This window comes from Pelecanus crispus, chromosome 14, assembly GCF_030463565.1.
Source record: "Pelecanus crispus isolate bPelCri1 chromosome 14, bPelCri1.pri, whole genome shotgun sequence".
NCBI lineage: Eukaryota > Metazoa > Chordata > Aves > Pelecaniformes > Pelecanidae > Pelecanus > Pelecanus crispus.
In genome coordinates, this window is record NC_134656.1 from 2,176,778 (window position 1) to 2,196,349 (window position 19,572).

Consider the following 19,572-nt stretch of genomic DNA (forward strand, 5'->3'; position numbering starts at 1 on the left):
TGTCTCGGTTTAGCCAGGCAGCAGGGCTAACCGCGGCGCTGAGGGCCACCCACCGCCGGATTGCAGCCGTGGGCGATATCCCTGCGGAGCTCGGTGGCTGCTGGAGCTGCTTGCCCGGCTCCGAGCGCCGCAGGGCTGCTGCCTCGAGTGGCTTTGCAGGCGGTTCCGCTGCCTGGGCTGCTGCGGCTCCTTCGGCATCGGCTCAGCTGGGGCTGGCGGAGGGGGCGAAGCGAGGCCCACCTGTGCAGGGCTGGGCAGGTTATAAAGGGCAGGGGTCCCCACTCCCTGCTCCCACCCAGGCCGGGCTGTGTGTGGGGTGCGGCAGCGCTCAGGGTCTCCCTGATGGGCAGCCCCCCGTGGCCCAGCTCAGTGATGGGGGGCAATCCCTGAGGAATGGGGCAGCCTGCAGCTGGGGGATGCCGTGCCAGCTGCCGGTACCCCACGACAACGCTTCGGGACACGCGTGTCAGTCCCTGCCGGCTCGGGGAAAAGCCTGAAAACGGCACCGTGGGGGAGAACCACGGCGGGGAGCGAGCGTGGGGCTCCCCCTCCGCGCTCTGCCAGGGCGGAGGCTGGCGGGGACGGACTACAGCTCCCAGCGTGCCCCGCGGCCGCCCACCCCCCGCCCCCCCGCCGCGGGGCACGCTGGGAGTTGTAGTCCCGCCGCTGGGCTGCGCGCCGGGAAGAGGCGGGCGGGCGCCTGGAGGACTACAAGTCCCGGCGTGCCCCGCGCGTCGCCCGCCCGGACTGCGGTACCGGGGGCTGTGGTGGGCACCGGGCAGCAGCCGCCGGCCCCCCCCCCACCCCGCCCCGGCCCCCGGGCACCGGCGGGGAGCGGCGCGATGGGCGGGGAGGAGGAGATCGTGCGCATCGCCAGGCGGCTGGACAAGATGGTGGCCAAGAAGAGCGCGGTGAGTGGCGGCGGCCGGGTACCCGCAGCCCGCTTGGGGTGAGGGAGCCTGCCCCGGTTTGTGCTCTGGCAGCCGCGGCCTCCCTCTCTGCGCGGCCCCCGTCCTCGCTGCCGTGCTGCAGGACCCCCTCGCCTCCCCCTCAGTGCCCCATTTTGGGGGCCTCCCCCTTCCCCAGGCCCCCATTTTGGGGGCCTCCCCCTTCCCCGGCCCCCATTTTGGGGGCCTCCCTCTCTATGCAGCCCCCGTCGTTCTCTTCCCCCCGCCCCCATCAAGGCGGGGTTCCCGCCCCCGGGCCTGGTGGCAGTGGGGTGGGCTCCCTCTCCGTTCCCCATCTGTGGGGTCCATCCCCCCCCGCCCCGTTCCATCCCACTGCCCGTTATTGGGGGGGCGGCTCCGTGTTCCCCCCCGTGGTGCTGTGGGATCCCCTTCGCCCCACACTGTGCCCCCCACCCCAGGCCTCAAGCACCCCCAGCCCCACCGCTCAGCACCCCGGGGCTCACCCTGTGCTGCCTGCTGGGGTGTTCCCCTCCCGGGGAGCACCCACATCCCTCCCCTGTCTTTTGGGGAGCCCTTGGGAAGGGGGATCCTTGTGCACCCCCCCAGCACTGGCCTGGAGCTCTGTTGTAAACCCCAGTGCTTCTGTATTTGCCTCCTGTATCCCCATCCCATGCAAGCACCACTTCTGCTAACTCTCCTCTGGCCTTTGGAGCGTGGCGGGCTGGCCTTGCTGCTCGCCGCTTTCTGGGGGTCTCGCAGGGTGTGTTGTAACCGGTCTGACTGTCCGGGGGGGACAGCAGCAAGCCTTTCCCTGCCTATTGGGATATGTCAGCTGGTGCTCGTGCGAGTGCAAACAGCGTCACGCGAAAGTGCCAAGGCAGCGAGCTGGGTGACGAGGGTTTGTGACGGAGGTAGGCTGTATGTCTGTGTTTGGGGTGGGGGAGAGGGCTTTTGGGGCCGGGGAGGGCTGTGGGGAGTGGGAGGTGATGGGCGAGGAGGGGAAGGGGGTAGGGGAATGTGGTGTTTGGGTGATGGGATGCTGGGTGCGGTTGTCACGGGAACTTTCGGATGCTGGACCGGCTCTGCCAGCTGTGGATAGGGGTGAGTGCGGGCACTCGTGTAGCTGTGGTAACAACCCAGGAGAGCGTGTTTGGGCTAAACCGCAGCCTGTGATGTCTGTTCCCGTTGATGGCAGGTTTTCAACGCCATTGTTGAAATAGGAAAGGAGCAACTTTGCAGAATTTGCTTCCAAGCTTCAGTGAGAAAGAGGCAGCTTCTTAAATGAGCGGTATGCAATGTTTCCTCTTGGTTGGCATTTTTATACGGTACTGAACTGTAGCGTGTTTACTGTATATCGGTTAATTTGCGAACTCTTCCTGCAGGATGGTTGCCTGGAGTACCTGTTTGTTGCTCTAGTTTTTGCATGGATCCCCGTTTACTGCCATTGGCCAAGTGGCTCCATTTCTGATAACGGAGACAGGAATCACCCGGTCATTTTGTATGTTAAGGGCTGGATTTAATGGCATCCGTTTGGCTGTTGGAGGAACGGAAAGGTGTGAAACTGCCTGAGTGGGATGTCGCTCGTTCTGGGTACGGTAATGCGTGGTTTATGCTGGTGTGAGTTGCTTGCGTGCACGCTGAAGGCTTTGACTCTGCTTTGATTTGGCTTTCGCAGCATCTGCTCTGTAGGGTGGCACTGGCAGCTGGATTTCTTCCTGCAATGGATTGGAAAAGGCCCTTCTGCATAGGGAGGATGGGATCTGAGCACAGGCTCTGTCAGTGCAGGCTGCTTTGCTTCTCTACAATCGTGGGCTCTGTAGGTCTTGTGCTGCAAATGGGCTTGGAGTGGTTGGTGTTTTAAGTGAGCTGTTAAATGTGAACACTAGAAGGCCTTGTTTCAAAGAGCGGGAATGGGAGGAAAGAGCCGGCTGAATAGAGACAGGCATACTCCAGTAGGCTGTGATCTGCTGAGTGCTGCTGAAGGGGGACTGGTGCTTCTGTCCCTGCCATTTCTCTGAGTGACTACCAATTTTAGGTATCTACAGATTGCCCAGTCAGATTTTTTTTTCTTCTGGATTTGGGTTCTGGGATGCAGAGCAGATGCAAGAAAACTTCATGTAATGAGTTTCAAGTGACCAGCTCTTCAGCTTCACTGCTTGATGGCTTTGCTGCTGGTCTCGGCTCTTGTCCTGAGCAGAGTGGGCTACTAATATGAAAACTAGGAAATGGCTACGTTAAGTTTCATGCTGTAGAAAGAGGATACTTTTAGCTCTGGCTCTGGACAGTGATTCTGAGCTTTAGGTGGGTGACTTAAGTTCTTGCAACTGTGCTAATTGTTCTTGTGAGCCAATATCATTAATCAGGGCCCCCAAAATAGTGAGTTTGATAGTAGGATTACTCCTGCAAGCCAAGTGGTGTGCTGAGGGGAGAGTTGTGATTCAGAGTGTATTTTTCAGGTGTAAAAATGTTCAGCTTGCCAGGTAAGGTTAATAAGCCAGCGCTGCAGTTGTATTGTACACCAGCAAAGACCTGTAGCTCTCCAGTGCTCGTTTTGCCCATTCCAACATCTCGGGTGCCTCCAGACTAGGATCTACTGTCTGTTTGGAACAGCAGTCCCAGCAGTAATCTTGCTGATGTTTTAGGGAAGGCTTGTTGGTGTTTTACCCTTTGAATTCAACTTTCTGAATTTATTCCCAAGCTGTTGCATTTCTTTACTAAAAGCTGAAGCACTCATTCTGTTTCTCTTTTCCTCTCCAGGATGGTGCAATGGATTTACTGAAAGAACTGAAAAGTATGCCTATGACTTTGGACTTACTGCAGGTGAGTTGCACAGTTAGGGTAAAAAGCTGAAGTCTGCATCTGGATGGGTTCAAAATGTCGTCTAAATACAACTTAATAGCTTTCTTCTCACTTCTTGCCTCGCTCAAAGCATCAAAATAAACATTAAATTCAGAAAATGGTACTGGGTTTTGGACTGGCAATTAAATAGCCCTGGGCCACCATGTGCTGCCTGAAACTGGTGTGCAGCTGATGAAGCAAATGTGGGTGGTAACTGCTCAAATCCTTTCTTAGGCTTCAAACAGAGGAAAGACCAGATTAAAGTAGCGAACACAAAGGGCGGTCATGGGAGAAGTTGTTTAGGTCTTTGTAATGGTGATATTCAGGACACTGGGGAGGTGTGAGCAGAATTACAATTTGGAGATTAAGATATGTATCTTGGATTTTTTTTCACTCAGCTTGAATGTCACAGGTGTGTAGATAAGGTGTTGGTGGGCGATTGGATGTGTAGCTTCTGATCGGTTTGAGTAAGTTGGAGAGTGTCATCTCGCTCTTCCAAAGTTGTAAGGAGATAATAATGCTGCAAGTCCTTGGATACTTCATATCTTGGTCATTGCTTTGACTTTGTTATGCTTATTTCTGATTTTGGTTAGTAACAGATAATGAATCTGTTCTTGAATGATTCATCTGAATGTTCGCTTGCAGTCCACCCGCATTGGAATGTCAGTAAATGCACTGAGAAAGCAGAGCACAGATGAAGAAGTGATATCGCTTGCCAAATCCCTCATCAAATCTTGGAAAAAACTTCTCGGTAAGAAAATCAGCATGTTCCTGTCAGATTCAACTTGTGAAGGAGCTGGCTTCAGCGGGAGGCTGGGTTTTTCAGGAGAGCTTATCTATTGATCTGAATAGAATATTCTAGCAAATCAGCCTTTACAATTGCACCCTCTGTCTTTCAAGTTTCAACTCCTACCATGCATTCCTCTAGATTTAACTCCTGTTTAGCTAGCTCATCCTTGAAAGAGCACTGAAAGCTTCAGGACTATTTTTAACATGTACCTGTCTGTATAATGATTAGCAGCATTATTTGTAGAAACAGTATCTGCACTCTGTAACCCTCCTCCCCCACTTGTACGCTATGTGGCATTAATACAGCGTGTGCTGTCAACCTTGTGCAACGGCTTGTAAAGAGAAATGCTGGAATGCGTTTTGGGTGACGAGTTGGAAAAGGTTCTTAGTTTAACGCCTTGTAGACAAATTCACATGGACTGTTTCCTGCTGGGGAGGCTTTCATGGTGATGGGTGCCGATAAGCAGAAGCTTGTAATTCTGTCTGAGAAATCTTAATGCTGATATAGCACAGACTAATGTAAAAATTATAGATGGAGGGATTACAAATACGATTTTACTGGTTACCTTTGGGATAAAAGAATGAAGCATCTGCAGCGCTGAGATTGGAAGGGCAGCTCTACCTGTGTCCTGCTAGCAAGACCGTGTCTCTCCCGCTCTCTGCTAGTGGCACAGTCCCCCAGTGTGAAATTCAAACACTCCTTATTTTTAAAACAGATCTTTTGGGCGGCTGTGTGTAAAAAGAGCAAGAGCAACGTGGTGGTTGAGGCGAAGTGAAATGTGCAGCTGGCTCTAGTCTGCGCCCCAGGGCTCCCCATTTCTTGGTAGGCGACATGAGTGTTAGAAGCATTGTTTTCCTCTCCTGGCTGGACTGTCACTTCCACGTTAGGATTATGTGTATTGGCTAGGCTGGGGCAGTTTACCTCTGGGTCAAACTTGTTCTACAGTGTAATTAGTCCTCTCCAGGGTTGTGCTGTTGGCTTTCAACAGCACTTAGGAAACACTAGAAGTTGTCCTCCCAGAAGGACTAGCCCGCACTGGCCCTTCGGGTGGTGTTGGCTGGAAATGGTGCTTTTAGTGGTGCTTTAGAGAACTTGATCTAATCCGTACTCAGCAGCCAGGGTGTCTCTGAAAGAAACTTTTCTGATGAGGCGTGTCTTGTGAGGAAGCTTATCTCCTAGGCAGGGAAGGTGATTGCTCTTTAGTTTGGTGAGGAAAGCTTTTGTTTGAATTAGTTTCTACTTAGAGGCAAGCAAAAGGTCTGTTGGAAAGCATGGAAGGCCATAAAGGCGTTCTTTCTCCTGACTCTTTCTGGAGAGCAATAACTTGCCTGAGGCCGACACTGTGTACTGTTAAGGTGTTGATTAGTGTATGCTGGGTTGTAGCATAAAGACCAGTTCTGAACCCTTTAGTATACCTTTCTTTTCTTTCAAATATAGATGCTTCTGAGGAAAAAAGTGAGGAGAAAAAGAAAAGCCTGTCCTTGCCAGCATCTTCCTCGAAGGAGACTGGTAACTCAAGAGACCAAAGGTAATGTTTCCCTTTAACCAAAGATGATACTGTTACAGAATTTGAGGGTTTTTTTTTTGTGGTCCCTTACATTAATTTTTATTTTTAAGTGTCTGAGTTGGGAATTTTGCATAGTCAAATTCCTGGTCAGAAACACCAGGAGTCTAGAATTCTTCAGAGATGGTCTCTGTGGTGTTTTTAATGAAGTGTAACACAGAAAGAAACATCTACAAAATACAGTGGCTTTAGTGAGTTTGTTTTATTTTATTCACATCGTATTTCACGTTTTTCTACTCTTGGTTATATGTTGATTTTCCTTAGTAAAGCATTCCTCTGTTCTTTTTTGTGTTGCATTTTTATGTTTTTGCTTATTTCTAACTTTGAACTCCTTAGAATGAAGATTATTTTTGGCCTTTGCAATTTCAAGTGATGGGTGGGATTGATCCATACATCCCTACAGTAAAACTTCCATTTCTTTGTCCTCTTCTTGATGAGTCCCAGCAGAAGTCCTGTTACTGCTCTAGGCTGATGTCCGCTCACCTGGCAGCTCTGCTGCACACTTGCTGCTTGCCATGCCTCGGATGTTGCATCCTGTTTCCACTGTCTGTGACTGCACTTGCCAAGCCGTTGAGCAGAGGCAGTGATCAAAGGGGAGGGGGCAAATGCGATTTAAAGCTTTATTCCAGAGGTGAGAGACTTCTCTCAGCCTCAGGTCCCAGGAGGGTGGGTGCTTCATAGAGGTTTGACCCGTAAGTCATTTAGCCAATTTCCCAAGCTTGCCAGAAGATTTAGAGTGTTAAGGCTATGGTCCGGCTGGTTTGCAGGCTCTTCCACGTTTGCAGCCTGGCTCTGTTGGTCACTTTTTTGTCACTCTACACTTTGCTTTTCCTTCTTTGCTCAGACCTCTCAAGGCTGGACAGTTTGGGAGCCTTTGCAGCGCTACACAGAGCTGCTGACGAAGGCTGCTGATGCTGAGCTACATAACTTTAATTGACTTGCATCTTTGGTTATCTCACTTCCATAAAATGTGAAAAAGGATTGGCTAAGTATTGCAATGAAAGTACTGGGGAGACTTCACAGCCAGAATTGAGTCTTGTAGTGATGTAGTGCAACACAGGAGCCAGGGCTGTCTAGATCTGTGTGTTTGACACATCCAGTGGCAGTCTGGTGTGTGACAGTTGTATGGGGGTAAAAGCAGTAGGATGGAGTCTCCCAGCTGCTGTTTCGCTTTCTCTGTTGAGAGGAGATGAAGGTTGGAGGCTGAAGAGCAGTCAGTGATAGTGGAGGAGGGGTTGCTTTGCAAGCTGAGAGTTGGTCTGAGCAGTATCACCAGCCTTGTCATGCAAATGCCTTCTCTTCATGATCTTATACTCTAAAGTGCAGACTGGTACTGCCTTCCCCAGGGTGTCGACACAGGAAGGGACTATTGTAGGGCTGATAAGGGTAGGAACGGAGTCAGTCATGCCCTTAACCTGTAAAGGGAGGCAGATTTCCCTCCAGGGTAAGGGCAGAACCCTGCATGGAAGTACCTGTTGGCTATTCCTGATGGGGGAAAGGAGAAGGCAAGCATTACTGACTTGGCCGGTACTGCTCAAGCCGGGAGGTAGTATTGCAGTTCAGAGAAAAAGGGAAGCTTCTGATTTAACCTTTGGAAAATTGACCTTGGGGAATGCGGAGCCCGGAGGGAGGGAAGTGTGAGATGTTCCCTGGGCACAGTGGCAGTAGGCACTTCATGAGCAAAACGAGCTGGGCCTGCTAGGACATCTGGCTTGAAGGCTGAGGCTTGTAGTAATTTCACTTGGAATAGGATCCTGGCTGTAGGTAAAGAGGCAAAACCCGGCTGTCCCCTTGCTTTGTCAGACAGCTATCCTGGGGTATGTGGAATGGAGCTTTCTGGCTTGTGCTGCTAACCTTCCCCTGTGCCTTGAGGATGTGCTGCAGCTACTGCAGGTTTTTTTTTCCCTTGATGCTTTCTATGTGTATTCAGCCTCCATCTTCTGAATGGCAAAGCATTCCCTTGGTTGTGCAGGATAAACAGAAGCAAGTGGATTAGCTGAGCATAGGCAGGCAGAAGTGGCTAGCTCCTGGTGTTAGTCTGTTGAGCCAGGCTCTCTTTACAGAGACAGCAATGCTTATTCTCCAGTGCTGCAAAATAAACTACTAATCTTCCTTGACCAAAAAAAAAAGTCATTAGCAGTGAAGAGTCTTTGTTCTTTGAAGCACAGGCTGTGATGAAGGGAGCCTGACTAGTTGCTCAGTGTGTGATAGCTGGTTCAGCTGAGGCTGCTATCAAGACACCAAAGAGATCAGCTTGTATTCAGATATTTCAGCCACTTAGTCTGGTAGATTTTGGCTAGGCCTTCCTCTTCTGTCAGGGAGAAATACTTGAATAGCTCTTGGCCTGAAACTTGTCTTGCTTTCTGGAGCACAGATGTAGAAATCCCTCTGTAGTGACTAGAGAGCTAGCGCTGTGAGACCTGAAGGCTCCGAGCCAGCCAGTGTGGAGCTGGCACCTGTGAAGTTATATGCTGCATTACTGTAATCCAAAGCATATTCTGTTGTGCTGTAGAATTGTAGACCATTAGTGCAGTACATTTTAATGGGCTATGTCTAATGTTTCTCTGTCTCTGGCGGCACGAGCTTTTTCTTTTCCAGGATTCTCTAAACTGCCTTTATTAGGAGGTTTTGGATCTATGGCCTGAATTCAGCTCTTCCATGGGATTTTCTTCCAGTGCTGCCCTGAGTTCTGCTTGCAGTCCCTGGCTGTTGCTTTGCCACCATTTTGTTCTGGCATAGCCTTTTTTATGTATAAACTTTTGTTGCCTGGATGGATTTACAGGTTCTTTCTCCTGTTTAACAGGAACAGTGTTAACCACAAGGATTTCCTGAAATAAGTCTTCTAGGTGTGTTTGAGGTCTGTTTCCCAGCTATTCTAGTTATAAAGTAACTTCTAAAGCTTAATAACTTTCTGTACAGTCTTTGGAACGACTGAGAAGTCTGCTTCATCTAATTTGAGTGATCAGTTGTCGTCTCAGGGCATGTATGACATGTATGTGTATGTAGGCGAGTATGCCTTTACTCAGCAGCTAACAGAAGTGGGATAACCATGCATCTTGTCTAGTTTTTTTCCTACCTCCGAGGAATAAACATCTAAATATTTAAGACAATAGCATTTGCAGATAGAACCTTCCTGAAAATCAAGTATTACCTGTGCAAATGTTAAAGACCTGAATTTATTGAATGTGGTGAAGGTGAGTGTTAAGACTTCACGCACAGTGTTTTGCTCTGGGAGACCTTAGTGTCGCTGTTGCTTGCAAAATGATACAGAAGTTGAAGCTAGAAGAGCTCTCAGGAAAGCTTCTCCTGCCACCCCTTCCCAGGACAGCACAACCTCTGCCCAGGCTGTCCCTGACAGCCCTTTCTCTAAGCTCTTCTTTGACAATCCTAAAAAAAACCTCAGGGCAAGACATTGCCACAGCTGCCCTTGGCAGCGTCTTCTAATTCATAACTCACCTTTACAATCTGAAACTTGCTCTCAGTCAAAACCTGTCTTGCTAAGACCATTTCTTCATGCTTTTGTCTTTAGCAAGTATGGAGGATTTTTCCTACTGTCCTCTTTTGTAACAAGTTTTCCGGTATTTCAGGACTTGTCTTCTCTGCTGCAGACCACTCCAATTCCTTCAGTCTTTTCTTTTATTGTAGGTATGTTTGCCTTTGTCCTTTGGGAAGTCTCAGTTTTCCAAACTGTTTTATGCAACATGATCAGCTGTGATTTCTAGATGAGTTATTCCCGAGTTGTGTATGCTTTGCTATATACACCCCCAGGTGTGCTGCTTGTGATCTGTGTGCATAGCTTCTTAAGCACAAAAGTACCTGATGGCAATTTGTACATCCCAGATGGGAAGAAGTCATCATCTCATTCATCATTTGCAAGCTAAGTTTTTTCTTCTTTTTGTAATATGCGCAGTGTGAATCCTATTGAATGTTTTGAGCTGTTTGGACACAAATCTGTTCCTTAATAGCCTCCTGCAGTGCTGACCAGTAAAACTAGCTGGTAAAAAGTGTTTTTATTCAGCTACTGGTCAAAGAGAAACACAGTAAGCTTGCTAGATAATCTCCCTTGTAGAGTGCATCTATTTCATCTGAGCGAGAAATTAATCTTCTGCTGTGGCTTGAGCTGAACAATTAGCTGAAGGTGCGCTGGTGGATGCTTCCTAAAAGGGCCTGGCAAGGTTTTGAACTGTGGAAATCCAGTAGCCCTAATGAAGATCTACGAGCTTTGAGGCATGGCAGAGCCAGACTGGATTTGAACTTAGCAGCAGCAGGGTCTCCCAGGATAAGTCCCTGAAGTTGTCTGGCTCGGTTTGTGCGGCAGCAGATTCGGACGGTTTCCAACTTAGCGCTGTTTTGCTGCGGGCTGACTAATCCCTTCCAGGACAGTGTAGTGGAAGTGCCTGTTTGTAACAGATTTATTTTTGATGGCAAAGAACTGGCAGTAGTGACCCAACTTAACAGCAATTGTCAAGCCACTTGGATCTTCAAGGAGATGTCGCCAGTATGGCATGGGTGAAAAATCAGGATTTCTCTTTTGTTTTTTCCTTTGTCTCATATTGCATTAATGTTACCAGGCGTTGGCCATAAATACAGTGCATTGTACGGCCCAAACACCAAAGTCAGAACACTCTCTGCTGAAAAACTTGCTGTTCTGCCTAGATTTAAGGCAGGGGGAAAGCTCTATAAAATCATCTGGTAATCATAATAGCCCAAATCTTTTACCAGCAGCATTTGCAAGGCTAACTAACTCTACGTGCAGATGTTAGGCTTTATGGGCAAGATGTCTCAACACCGTGGGTGTACACCCAGCTGAACTGCTCCATGAAATTACTTCTCCGGCACGCAAATCTTGCAGTGGTGCGTGCAAGCCCGGCCTGTGCGGCGATTCTGCCTGCCCGCGTCACGTGGTGATGGTACAGGCAGGCCCGGGCGGCGATTCTGTGCCTTCGGTCTCTCCAGCCAGCTCCCCTGGCAGATGACCTGACTGAGACAGCCACAGCAGGCAGGTATTTGCATTGTCTTGCTTGCAGGTGAAAATGAAGTTATTTTTGTGAGTGAAGCAGTATTTATTAGTCCTGTGCCAGCCTGGCGCCTGTGCAAGCTGTGCGTGGTTGTGCAGGGGTGCTCTTCTGTGAGATGAGTAATCAGAGAGTCTTGTCCAGATTACAGGAAAAAGGAAGATCCTCTTATATGTTACACTTTGTGGGTTTTTTTTTTTTAATATTGGAGCTGAAGGAGCCATTTTCTTTCTTTTCCTTAGCACGGCATCTCCTTCTGGAGGGGCTAGGGTAGGCTTCTCTGATTTCTGCCCCAGAAGCCAGCGTGTTGCACTCCTGGTTGGTTACAGAGAGCTAAAGCGCTTTTTTGTTGTTGTTTAGCTGTTCTCTTTCCTGCTGCTGACATCTTGGTTGTAAAGGATGTGAGATGAGGAAGCAGCTCCAGCACCTGCTGAGATTAACCTTACTGGTGCCTTTGCTCCCTTTCTGCTGAGAGCAATTATGGACTTCATGTCCTGCAAAGTGAGAGAGGAGTAAAGTACCGTGCATCTGTGAACTACGCTACCAGACCGAGAGAGTGCTGATGGTCTTGAAGTCCTGAGTATATTTCAGCTACTGATGGTGTCCAACGGCTTCATAGTGTTTTCACGTGGTGCAGCAGTTGTGATACGTGTTCAATAACAGAAGTTGGTTGGCAGGCCTGCTTCATGGATTAAACCCTCCATTACAGCCAGCAGAACCCACAGGAGAGCTCGTAGCTGGGTTGGTGTTGGTTGCTGTGTTGTGCTGTATGCTGATTTGGGGCATGTCTTTGCACTGTTTTCCTCTGACTGGTTTTGTATTACGATTAACAGGTTGCTTGGCCACATACCTGCTGATCCTTTCTCTGCTCTCAGTGACCCGAACTGAGACATTGACAGGTGAAGTTTCTCTTTTAGCTCCAACAAAAGGCAGGAGCCTCCGAAGACTCCAACCACCCCCAAAATCACCACCTTCCCTCCAGCGCCCGTCACCTGCGATGCTGTCCGCAACAAATGCAGAGAAATGCTGACAACGGCTCTACAGGCTGATGGTAAGTGCTGGGGGAAACCCTGCATTGCCTAAAGTGCTTCCCAGCTCCTGGCGCATTCTGACGGACCTCTGCGTGTAGGTCAGTGCCAGCTACTCTTAGGCTCCTCTGGAGCCGCCTTGTCAAAGGATTATTGCCATCGGCTCAGTCTAGCCACTGGTCACCCCTTTGTCAGACTGGCTGGCACTGCGGCCTTTATAGACACTTGCTATAAAGCGTCTGTAAACCTGGCTTGAACCAGAGGCATGGCAACGTGTCAGGCACTGGCCGTTAAGACCACGGGGTCTTCTGCTCTGCAGCCTGAGCTGGTCTGGCCAGAAGTTTCATCTTCAGGTGTGCAGGTATTTCCTTCCCTTTCTAGGTCTCAGTCTTGTCTGGTTGCTGTAAAGTGAAGCTGTCATCTCTGCTTACCCTTGGGGCACAAAATGAAGCTGTAACTCAGTACGTGGAATTTGTCGGTAACGGTGCTTATGCCGGTCACCATCTGCTCTTAGGCTCCCCTGCCCGCGCAAACTGGAGCCCCTTAAATACCCTGATCTTCTGTGGATCTGGGGTAGAATAAATCTCTCTTGCACTCAGGCTGTGTCATCTGAAGTGAGAGGCAAGTGCAGGTGCTCAGCATCTCCAAAAGTCGGATTTTTAAATACCTCAAGCTGAACACATGCTTGTGTCCAAATTGCAGATCCCTTTAGAAAATTGGGGTCTAGGCACTGCAGAGTTATATTAATTTGGAGCCAAGAAATGTAGACAGCAGATGGAGAAGTTCACAAAGTCTTTATTTCTAGCCTTCCTGTGTGCACACATGTGTTTATATATACTCTGCATTAAATGCTTTGTATAACTCTTAGAAAAAACCCTTTCCATATGAAGTCTGGGAAATATTTCCCCTGAGTCTTTTGCTAAACTCATCCCTGTTCTCTGCTTTATGGCACTGGTTACCATACCCAGTGTCCAAACTCGTAGCAGTTATTGGACTCTATATGATGCTGTTTAATTGGCAAGAAGAAGCATGTGAATGAAGAGGGGCAGGCAGAGCCCTGAGCTGAGAAGAGAAATGAAGCCTTGACTCTGGTGCTGCATGCTTTTAGGCCCTGCCAGATTGTTGGTCTGAGTAGAGCCACTTCTCATGGACACCAATATCTGATGACATTCAATTCTTGCCTGTATGTGTTTTGATTTCCACTATACCAAGAATATATTGGAGAACTGTATGTTTTGGGGGCCAGGTTCTTGTTAGTTTTGTCTAGCGCAGCCCATCTCCTAGCGAGGCAGAGGGCATAGACTGGCTGGATTGGTCTGGTTTCATCACTGCCCTTTTGAAAAGGCTCAAAGGGCAGCTAGAGCAAAGGCCAAGATGTCATTTGATGGAAAGAGCATGTAAAGCAAAATGGCAAATTATCTAGATTTGTATCTGAGAAATACTGAGCCTGGGGACTCCTTGCGTGGTTGGAAGTCATTGACCTCGCGTTTCTCTTGTCTTACAGATGACTATATTGCCATTGGCGCCGACTGTGAGCACATAGCAGCCCAGATTGAAGAATATATCCTTACAGTACGGGGCTTCCTCAAGAGCCTGCATGCCTCCAGGGCATGAAATTAATGCGCTTGGAGGAAAAATGGGACAGGCTTTCTTTGCGTAAATGTTCTGCTGCAACTCTGCTTGTCAGGGCTCTGAGGCTGGTTCCAGCCTTGCTTGGCTGAGTCCCGGGTCACTGGTGAAGCACCAGTGTGGTGCTGGGAGCTCAGGGCAGACCCCTTGCTGGTATGATGGTCATGGTTATTTCCTTCCTGTTCGCACTGTAATGGACAGTAACCCCCAGTTTTTCCTTCCCATAAAAATGCCATTTCCTGCTCTCAGCTCTGCTTCCAAATACATGCAATTTCCCTGTGCCTCCCTGTTGAGGAGAGTGTGCTGATATATGACAAAAGCAACCGGGGGATGGAGCAATGGGGATCCAGCTGCATCTCGATTTGAGATGAGCCAGGGGTTTGTTCGGTTTAGGGGCTGTGGGGTGGGAGATGCAGCTGGGCTCTCTTAGTGGAGGGTTTTGCGGCTACCTTGCTGAGAGAAAGAGCGGGTTGAAGAACCTAAGCATAACCAAAAATAAAGATTATTTCTGGCACAGTGAAAAAGCCAGAACTGAAAGCCCCTGACCTCTGGGATTGTATAAGCCTGCCCTCAAATCCAGCATTAACCTCCCAGAGCAAACACTGCCGCTGGGTCCCAACATGCTCATCTGTGTCCTGGCAGTGAGTAACGCTCCCCGCTATTCACATGTGGTGTAGAAAGTGCTTGGAGGCCTCGGGGTTGATTGCAGACTCCTTGACTGCCGTGCACGCATATACCAAGACGTCAAGAACACCGACATGAAATACAAAAACCGAGTGAGGAGCCGCATCTCGAATCTGAAGGACTCCAAAAATCCTGAGCTGAAAAAGAACGTGCTGTGTGGGGCGATAACCCCTGAGCAGATTGCGGTGATGACCTCAGAGGTGAGGAGGCCTGAGGAGTGGGGTTTGCTTCTTACAGGGGACAGGTCCTGTGGTTTAGCTTGAAGCAAGGGGCTGCTCTGCTGCCAGGGTTGCAGATTTCTCAGCAGCTGCTGCCAGGGTGGGTGTGGAGTGAGCTAGCAATGGGGTTTGCAATGTGGAGAGTAGTCTGTTGAGCCTTCAGATCATCACGGGGGCCCAGGTATGAACCAGAAACCAGGAATGAAAGGCTTTCTGTCTTAACACCCATCTGTTAGGCCACCCTGTCTTCTTGACTCTTTCCACTGTAGTAGGTGTGGTGGTAAAACTGGACAGATGTGATTTTACTGCTTTTTCTTTTTGAAAGGAAATGGCCAGTAACGAGCTGAAAGAGATCAGGAAAGCCATGACGAAAGAAGCAATCCGGGAGCATCAGATGGCCAAGACAGGAGGGACACAGACTGACCTTTTCACCTGTGGGAAATGCAAGAAGAAGAACTGCACCTACACCCAGGTTAGTCTTCCTGCTCCTGCAGCCTCTGCACAGGACATGATCCGTCACGGTCACGAGCTCTTACTGCTCTGTGACAGGCCCTGCAGCACAGCACAAATTTTGCCACTGGTGGAGAGAACCTGTTTGTACACTCGAGGCTCTCTAAAATGTGCTGCTTTTGCACAGTGGCTTTGCACGCGTTTCCCTGGAGCTTGTGTAACTTTTTTTGGCTCATTTGTACAAGAGCAGGGGTTGTGCGGCACCAAGGAAGCTTTCAAAAGTACAGTAGTGCTGCTTGCTGTGCCGCTTGGGAGAGCTGCACATTGGAAGCAGGTGCTGGGAATGTGGAGATTCAGACAAGAAAGGAGTGGGTAGAGGAGAGAGACTGCAGAAACCGGGGCAGGCACGTTGATGGCATTAAAAGTGCAAATTAAGAACGTAGATAAGCTGCGGCTGGACAAATCCCAGCTTATTTAAAATCAAACCGCATGAAACAGGTGAAACACAAGGAACAGCAAAGCAGTGATGTGAGCAGGCAGAGGGGATTTTTCTCCTCAATGGACAGCTGCTGGAAGCCTTGTGCATGACCAGTGCTTTTTAGCTCCCACGTTTGCGCCAGGCATCTGGAGATAAATGTGCCTTTGCTGTGAGTCAGTGTTTTAGAATGTGCAGATACCCAAAAAATGCACCAGCAACCACGCAACTGCTACCGAGTGGGTGCGCACAAACTGCGCGTGCAAGCGCCGAGTTGAAACTCCTTCATATGCTTGGACATGACGTGCAAACGCAGATGAAAGCCAGGCAGCTGACCAGGGATTTTCCTTTGGCTCAGCAGCAGTCTCGCATCCCGCAGGCTGGCTCAGGCAAGAGGCCTCTGTGAGCGTGCGTCCCAGTCAGTCGGCTGGAAGCGCTGCCTGGGCTGTCTCGCTCACCTCGGCAGCACATGGGACTCTGTCTCCACCTGTAGTGGACTGGAGTCTGCCTGCCTGGAATTGGGGCAGGTGACGACAGCGTCTGCTAAATAGAAATATCACAAGGTTTTCCATGTTTTTATTAGTTTTCCAGTGAAATTGCTATTTAGTGACTGAGATGTTATAAGTTCCAAGCAGATGAACTGGCATTTATGAAAGCATTTGAAACCAGGCAGTAATGTCGGGTGAGAATTACGGAATTCAGCTATCCAGCACGCTTGCAAAACGTGCTTAATTTGCATCATGCAAATACTGTGATTCTTGCATATTGGGTGATTACACAGGTCGATCACCATAATTACCCCACGACATAGTTCTGCTGACTTGCACAGGGAGTGCCAGTATTTTCAGCGTAGATCTGCCTTGTGGTATTCAAAGGCCACGAAAACCCGATTTTTAGCAAACTATGTGTTTCTGGCAAGAGCCAGTCAGAGGCGCAGCAGTCACATCTGGGTTAAATATCAGAGATTCCTTAATGGCTCAAATACAAAACAGACTGGAAATGTGCAGAACCTGGTAACCCAGAGCATGTTGCTGTGAGGCCAGGATGTAGGACTGGTCCGTAAATGGGAACGGCTTGAGTGCTTTTTTATGTGTCGCTGTGGAGCACATGCCTGATGGGCTGAGGGTTTTGTCGTCTCGCCCGCCAGCTGCATCCCTTCATAGGAGACGGTACGGGGAGGGACCGGCTGTGGGTGCGTCCGCCTCCGGAGCCACCCGCAAGGAATGGGCAGCAGAGAGGGCTGAGGAGAGGAATGTGCCCCAAAACACGTCACTCCAGGTAGTGTCAGGCTAGAGCAGGGTCCTGAGGCGTGTGTAGAGGTGTATATCTGCGTGTAAAACAATAACCAGACTCATTTTACAGGGAAACTCCTTTTGCCCTCCCAAGCCTCGGTGTCTCATTGATTTCTGGCAGTGTGACTCCAGCATGAATTCCCGGGCGGCCGGAGGGACAGGGAGCTCCCCGTGACCCCCCACGGGGCTGTGTGTGATGCTTGGCTCTCACTCCCCTCGTGTCCTCCCCCAGGTGCAGACCCGCAGCTCCGATGAGCCCATGACCACCTTCGTCGTGTGCAACGAGTGTGGGAATCGCTGGAAGGTAGCACACCAAGGATATTACTGGCACTGAGGGGTGTTAGGGTAGCTGCACCCACGATGCTGCAGATGCTTAGCTGCTGCCCTCGGAGGTGCTTGCCAAACGCTGACTGGCTCTAGCAAGTGATCTTTCCTCCCAGCACAGAGGCAAGAGCTCCTGGGTTCATCCCATCTCTGCAGACCAGCTGGGGTCAAGTCTCACTTTTGCATTCCCTGCCTCCCTCCTCACATCCCCTCTTCTGCCATGACCAGCTTCACACTGCTTTCCATGCTCCCTCTGCCCCCTGAGAGACGGTGGTGATGACATTCAGGATTTTAAAACTGCTCTTTCGTACTGCGCATAGAGCTCGGGGGTGAGCAGGAATCTCCCTGTCGGTGGCGAGCAGAAAAGGCACCGCTGCCAAGTGCCAAAGAGCCACAGCCAAGAGATTCAAACAGGAGCTCTGTTTGGCCCCTGCTCCAGGGGCTGAGCCCTGCCTCTGCAGAACCCCCGCGCCCTTGCCAGCTTCAGAAACACGACCATCACCTGGATCCCCATCTTCTTCTAGGCAGCACGCACATGACCCGCAACTCCCCTTGGCAGTGAGGTTTTCTAATCGGGGTTTAAACTCCCTTCTCTTGCAGTTCTGCTGATATGTGCCATGGCCCGAGAGCGGCAGCCAAACGCAGATCAGAGCGCAACCTCCATACGCCAGCTCCCACGGCAATTGTGTATTGTGTCCCAAGTGAGTTTGCATTGTCACGCGCTGGGAGAGCAGCGGTGGGGAGGCCTGCCTCTCCGCTCGGGCCTCAGTGGAGAGCCACAGCTGTGGGCTGACAGGTTGGCAGGAGAGCTCACTAAACACACTTAGTCGTTATTTTTCTCATCTAAGCAAGTACGGTCACTTTTTCTTCAAAACTAATATTAAACATTTTTGTCAGTTTCTGACTTTTTATTTGAACTGTGTGTGTGTGCAGCACTTTGCTTTTTGCGGCGTGGAACTGCACGGGAGCTTGACAGATGGTCAGTGTCCAGATGGATGAGACCTGAACGCTGCCCGGACCACCGGAAAGCGAGAAGCCGCTTGTAGGTACACCAGGTACACCCTCGGTGCGCGAAGGCTTGTTCCGAGTCAACTCCTGAAACGTAAAACACTGGGCCAAGCCCTGGGGTGACTGGTCTTCCTCTCCTGACTGAGCCAACCTGTTGATGCAACGCAGCTTTTGGGGCACAGATCAGATGCTGCTTTCCATCTTAAGAGCATTCGTTTGATTTTGCACAGTGTACCTTGTCATCTCAGGCCTCGGAATGCCCACAGCATAGGCTGCTGCGAGACGAGAGTGTGCTGCCCAGGTTGTAACAGACTGAAAGCAGGGTGACACCAGCCACAAAAAACCAACCCAAATGGTTGATTTGGGGGAGCAGGGCAGGGAGGAAGGTGTGCTAGGCCCAGGTGAGGTTACTTGAGAGAGGGAGAAGCCATCAATAAAGGAGGTGGAGGGAATCCACTGGCCAGGGGGAGTGTTAAAAGGGGGTCCCGGGCACTTTCCTGCTTGTATATGCTCTGCTCTTAGCTGGATGGCTGAAAAACAGCCTGAATTTTCAGAGGGACTTGCTGGAGAGGCTCAGGAGGAGGGGGAATGCTGCAAATACAGGAAATCTTCCAGAGGCTTGGGCCTGGAGGAGGTAGGGATTACAAGTATCAGTGGGAGCTGTTAGCACTTAGCTGTAGAAATGGATGAGGTTTGAAGTGAGCTCGGAGCTAGCGCTTGGAAGGGGCGAGAGAAAGAAAGGAGCTGGCAGCAAAGCAAGCCTCAGGTGCCATGGCCGCAAAGGTGACCCTGCGAGGGGGACCTGCAGGAGCAGGCTCTTTCTGGGAGGTAACTACAACCGGGGGGGGGGAAGTTCTGTCTGTCCTCACAACAGCTTTCAGCCCGAGACTTAAAATCCCTCTTCTCTCCCCTTTTCCTAGCCTTTAACTGGGGTGGCACAGCATTCGGGGGACCCCTGTAAGGCTTCCTGAGTTTGAGGCCGCGCAGGAGCATTTGCAGTTGCATCTCTTATGGCCTCGCTCCCCTGTTCCGGAGTGAAAAACGAGTATTTCCACTGGCTTTTCAGCATGCCAGACAGCAGACATTCAACAGAGACCTTGGAGATGTTTAGAGAGGAGTAAGCAGCCACATGAAAGCGATGGAAAATGTGCTCGCAGCCCCTTGGAGGGCTGCGCTCCTCTGGAGGCAGGGATCCCAACAGGATCCTTCGCTCGGGGCTTTCACTTTACGGGGTGCAGCCAAGTCTCCCAAGAAGGAAAAGATTCAAAGATGCTGACGACTCCTTTAAGCCTTACGAGTCTCACGGCAAATGGGATTATTCAAGCCAGGCTTGGGAGGGAACAGTGTCC

The 19,572-nt window shown here is 50.2% G+C and overlaps 1 protein-coding gene across 2 annotated transcripts; it reads left to right on the top strand.

The window, feature by feature from the left end:
- Positions 1 to 897: 897 nt before the first annotated feature.
- TCEA2 (transcription elongation factor A2) lies at positions 898 to 18,084 on the top strand. Of its 2 annotated transcripts, XM_075721083.1 has the most exons (13): positions 898 to 911; positions 1,706 to 1,819; positions 2,104 to 2,196; positions 2,291 to 2,498; positions 3,666 to 3,728; positions 4,392 to 4,497; positions 5,974 to 6,064; positions 12,033 to 12,166; positions 13,648 to 13,704; positions 14,502 to 14,656; positions 15,000 to 15,146; positions 17,124 to 17,195; positions 17,816 to 18,084. In XM_075721083.1, exons 5-13 carry the CDS (start codon positions 3,675 to 3,677, stop codon positions 17,822 to 17,824), a joined length of 825 nt encoding a protein of 274 aa, XP_075577198.1. In that variant the 5' UTR covers positions 898 to 911; positions 1,706 to 1,819; positions 2,104 to 2,196; positions 2,291 to 2,498; positions 3,666 to 3,674; the 3' UTR covers positions 17,825 to 18,084. The 2 variants fall into 2 exon arrangements, with proteins under 2 accessions (XP_075577198.1, XP_075577197.1); XM_075721082.1 differs by lacking the exons at positions 898 to 911; positions 1,706 to 1,819; positions 2,104 to 2,196; positions 2,291 to 2,498; positions 17,816 to 18,084 and having other exon boundaries at positions 17,124 to 17,225.
- The last annotated feature ends 1,488 nt before the right edge of the window (positions 18,085 to 19,572 follow it).

Excerpts from the sequence above, each read along its gene's own strand:
- TCEA2 (XM_075721082.1), top strand. The coding sequence starts at position 3,675 with ATGGATTTACTGAAAGAACTGAAAAGTATGCCTATGACTTTGGACTTA. Across the intron at positions 12,167-13,647 it reads AACGGCTCTACAGGCTGATG|ATGACTATATTGCCATTGGC; the intron begins GTAAGTGCTGGG and ends CTTGTCTTACAG. Across the intron at positions 13,705-14,501 it reads AGCAGCCCAGATTGAAGAAT|GCATATACCAAGACGTCAAG; the intron begins ATATCCTTACAG and ends ACTGCCGTGCAC.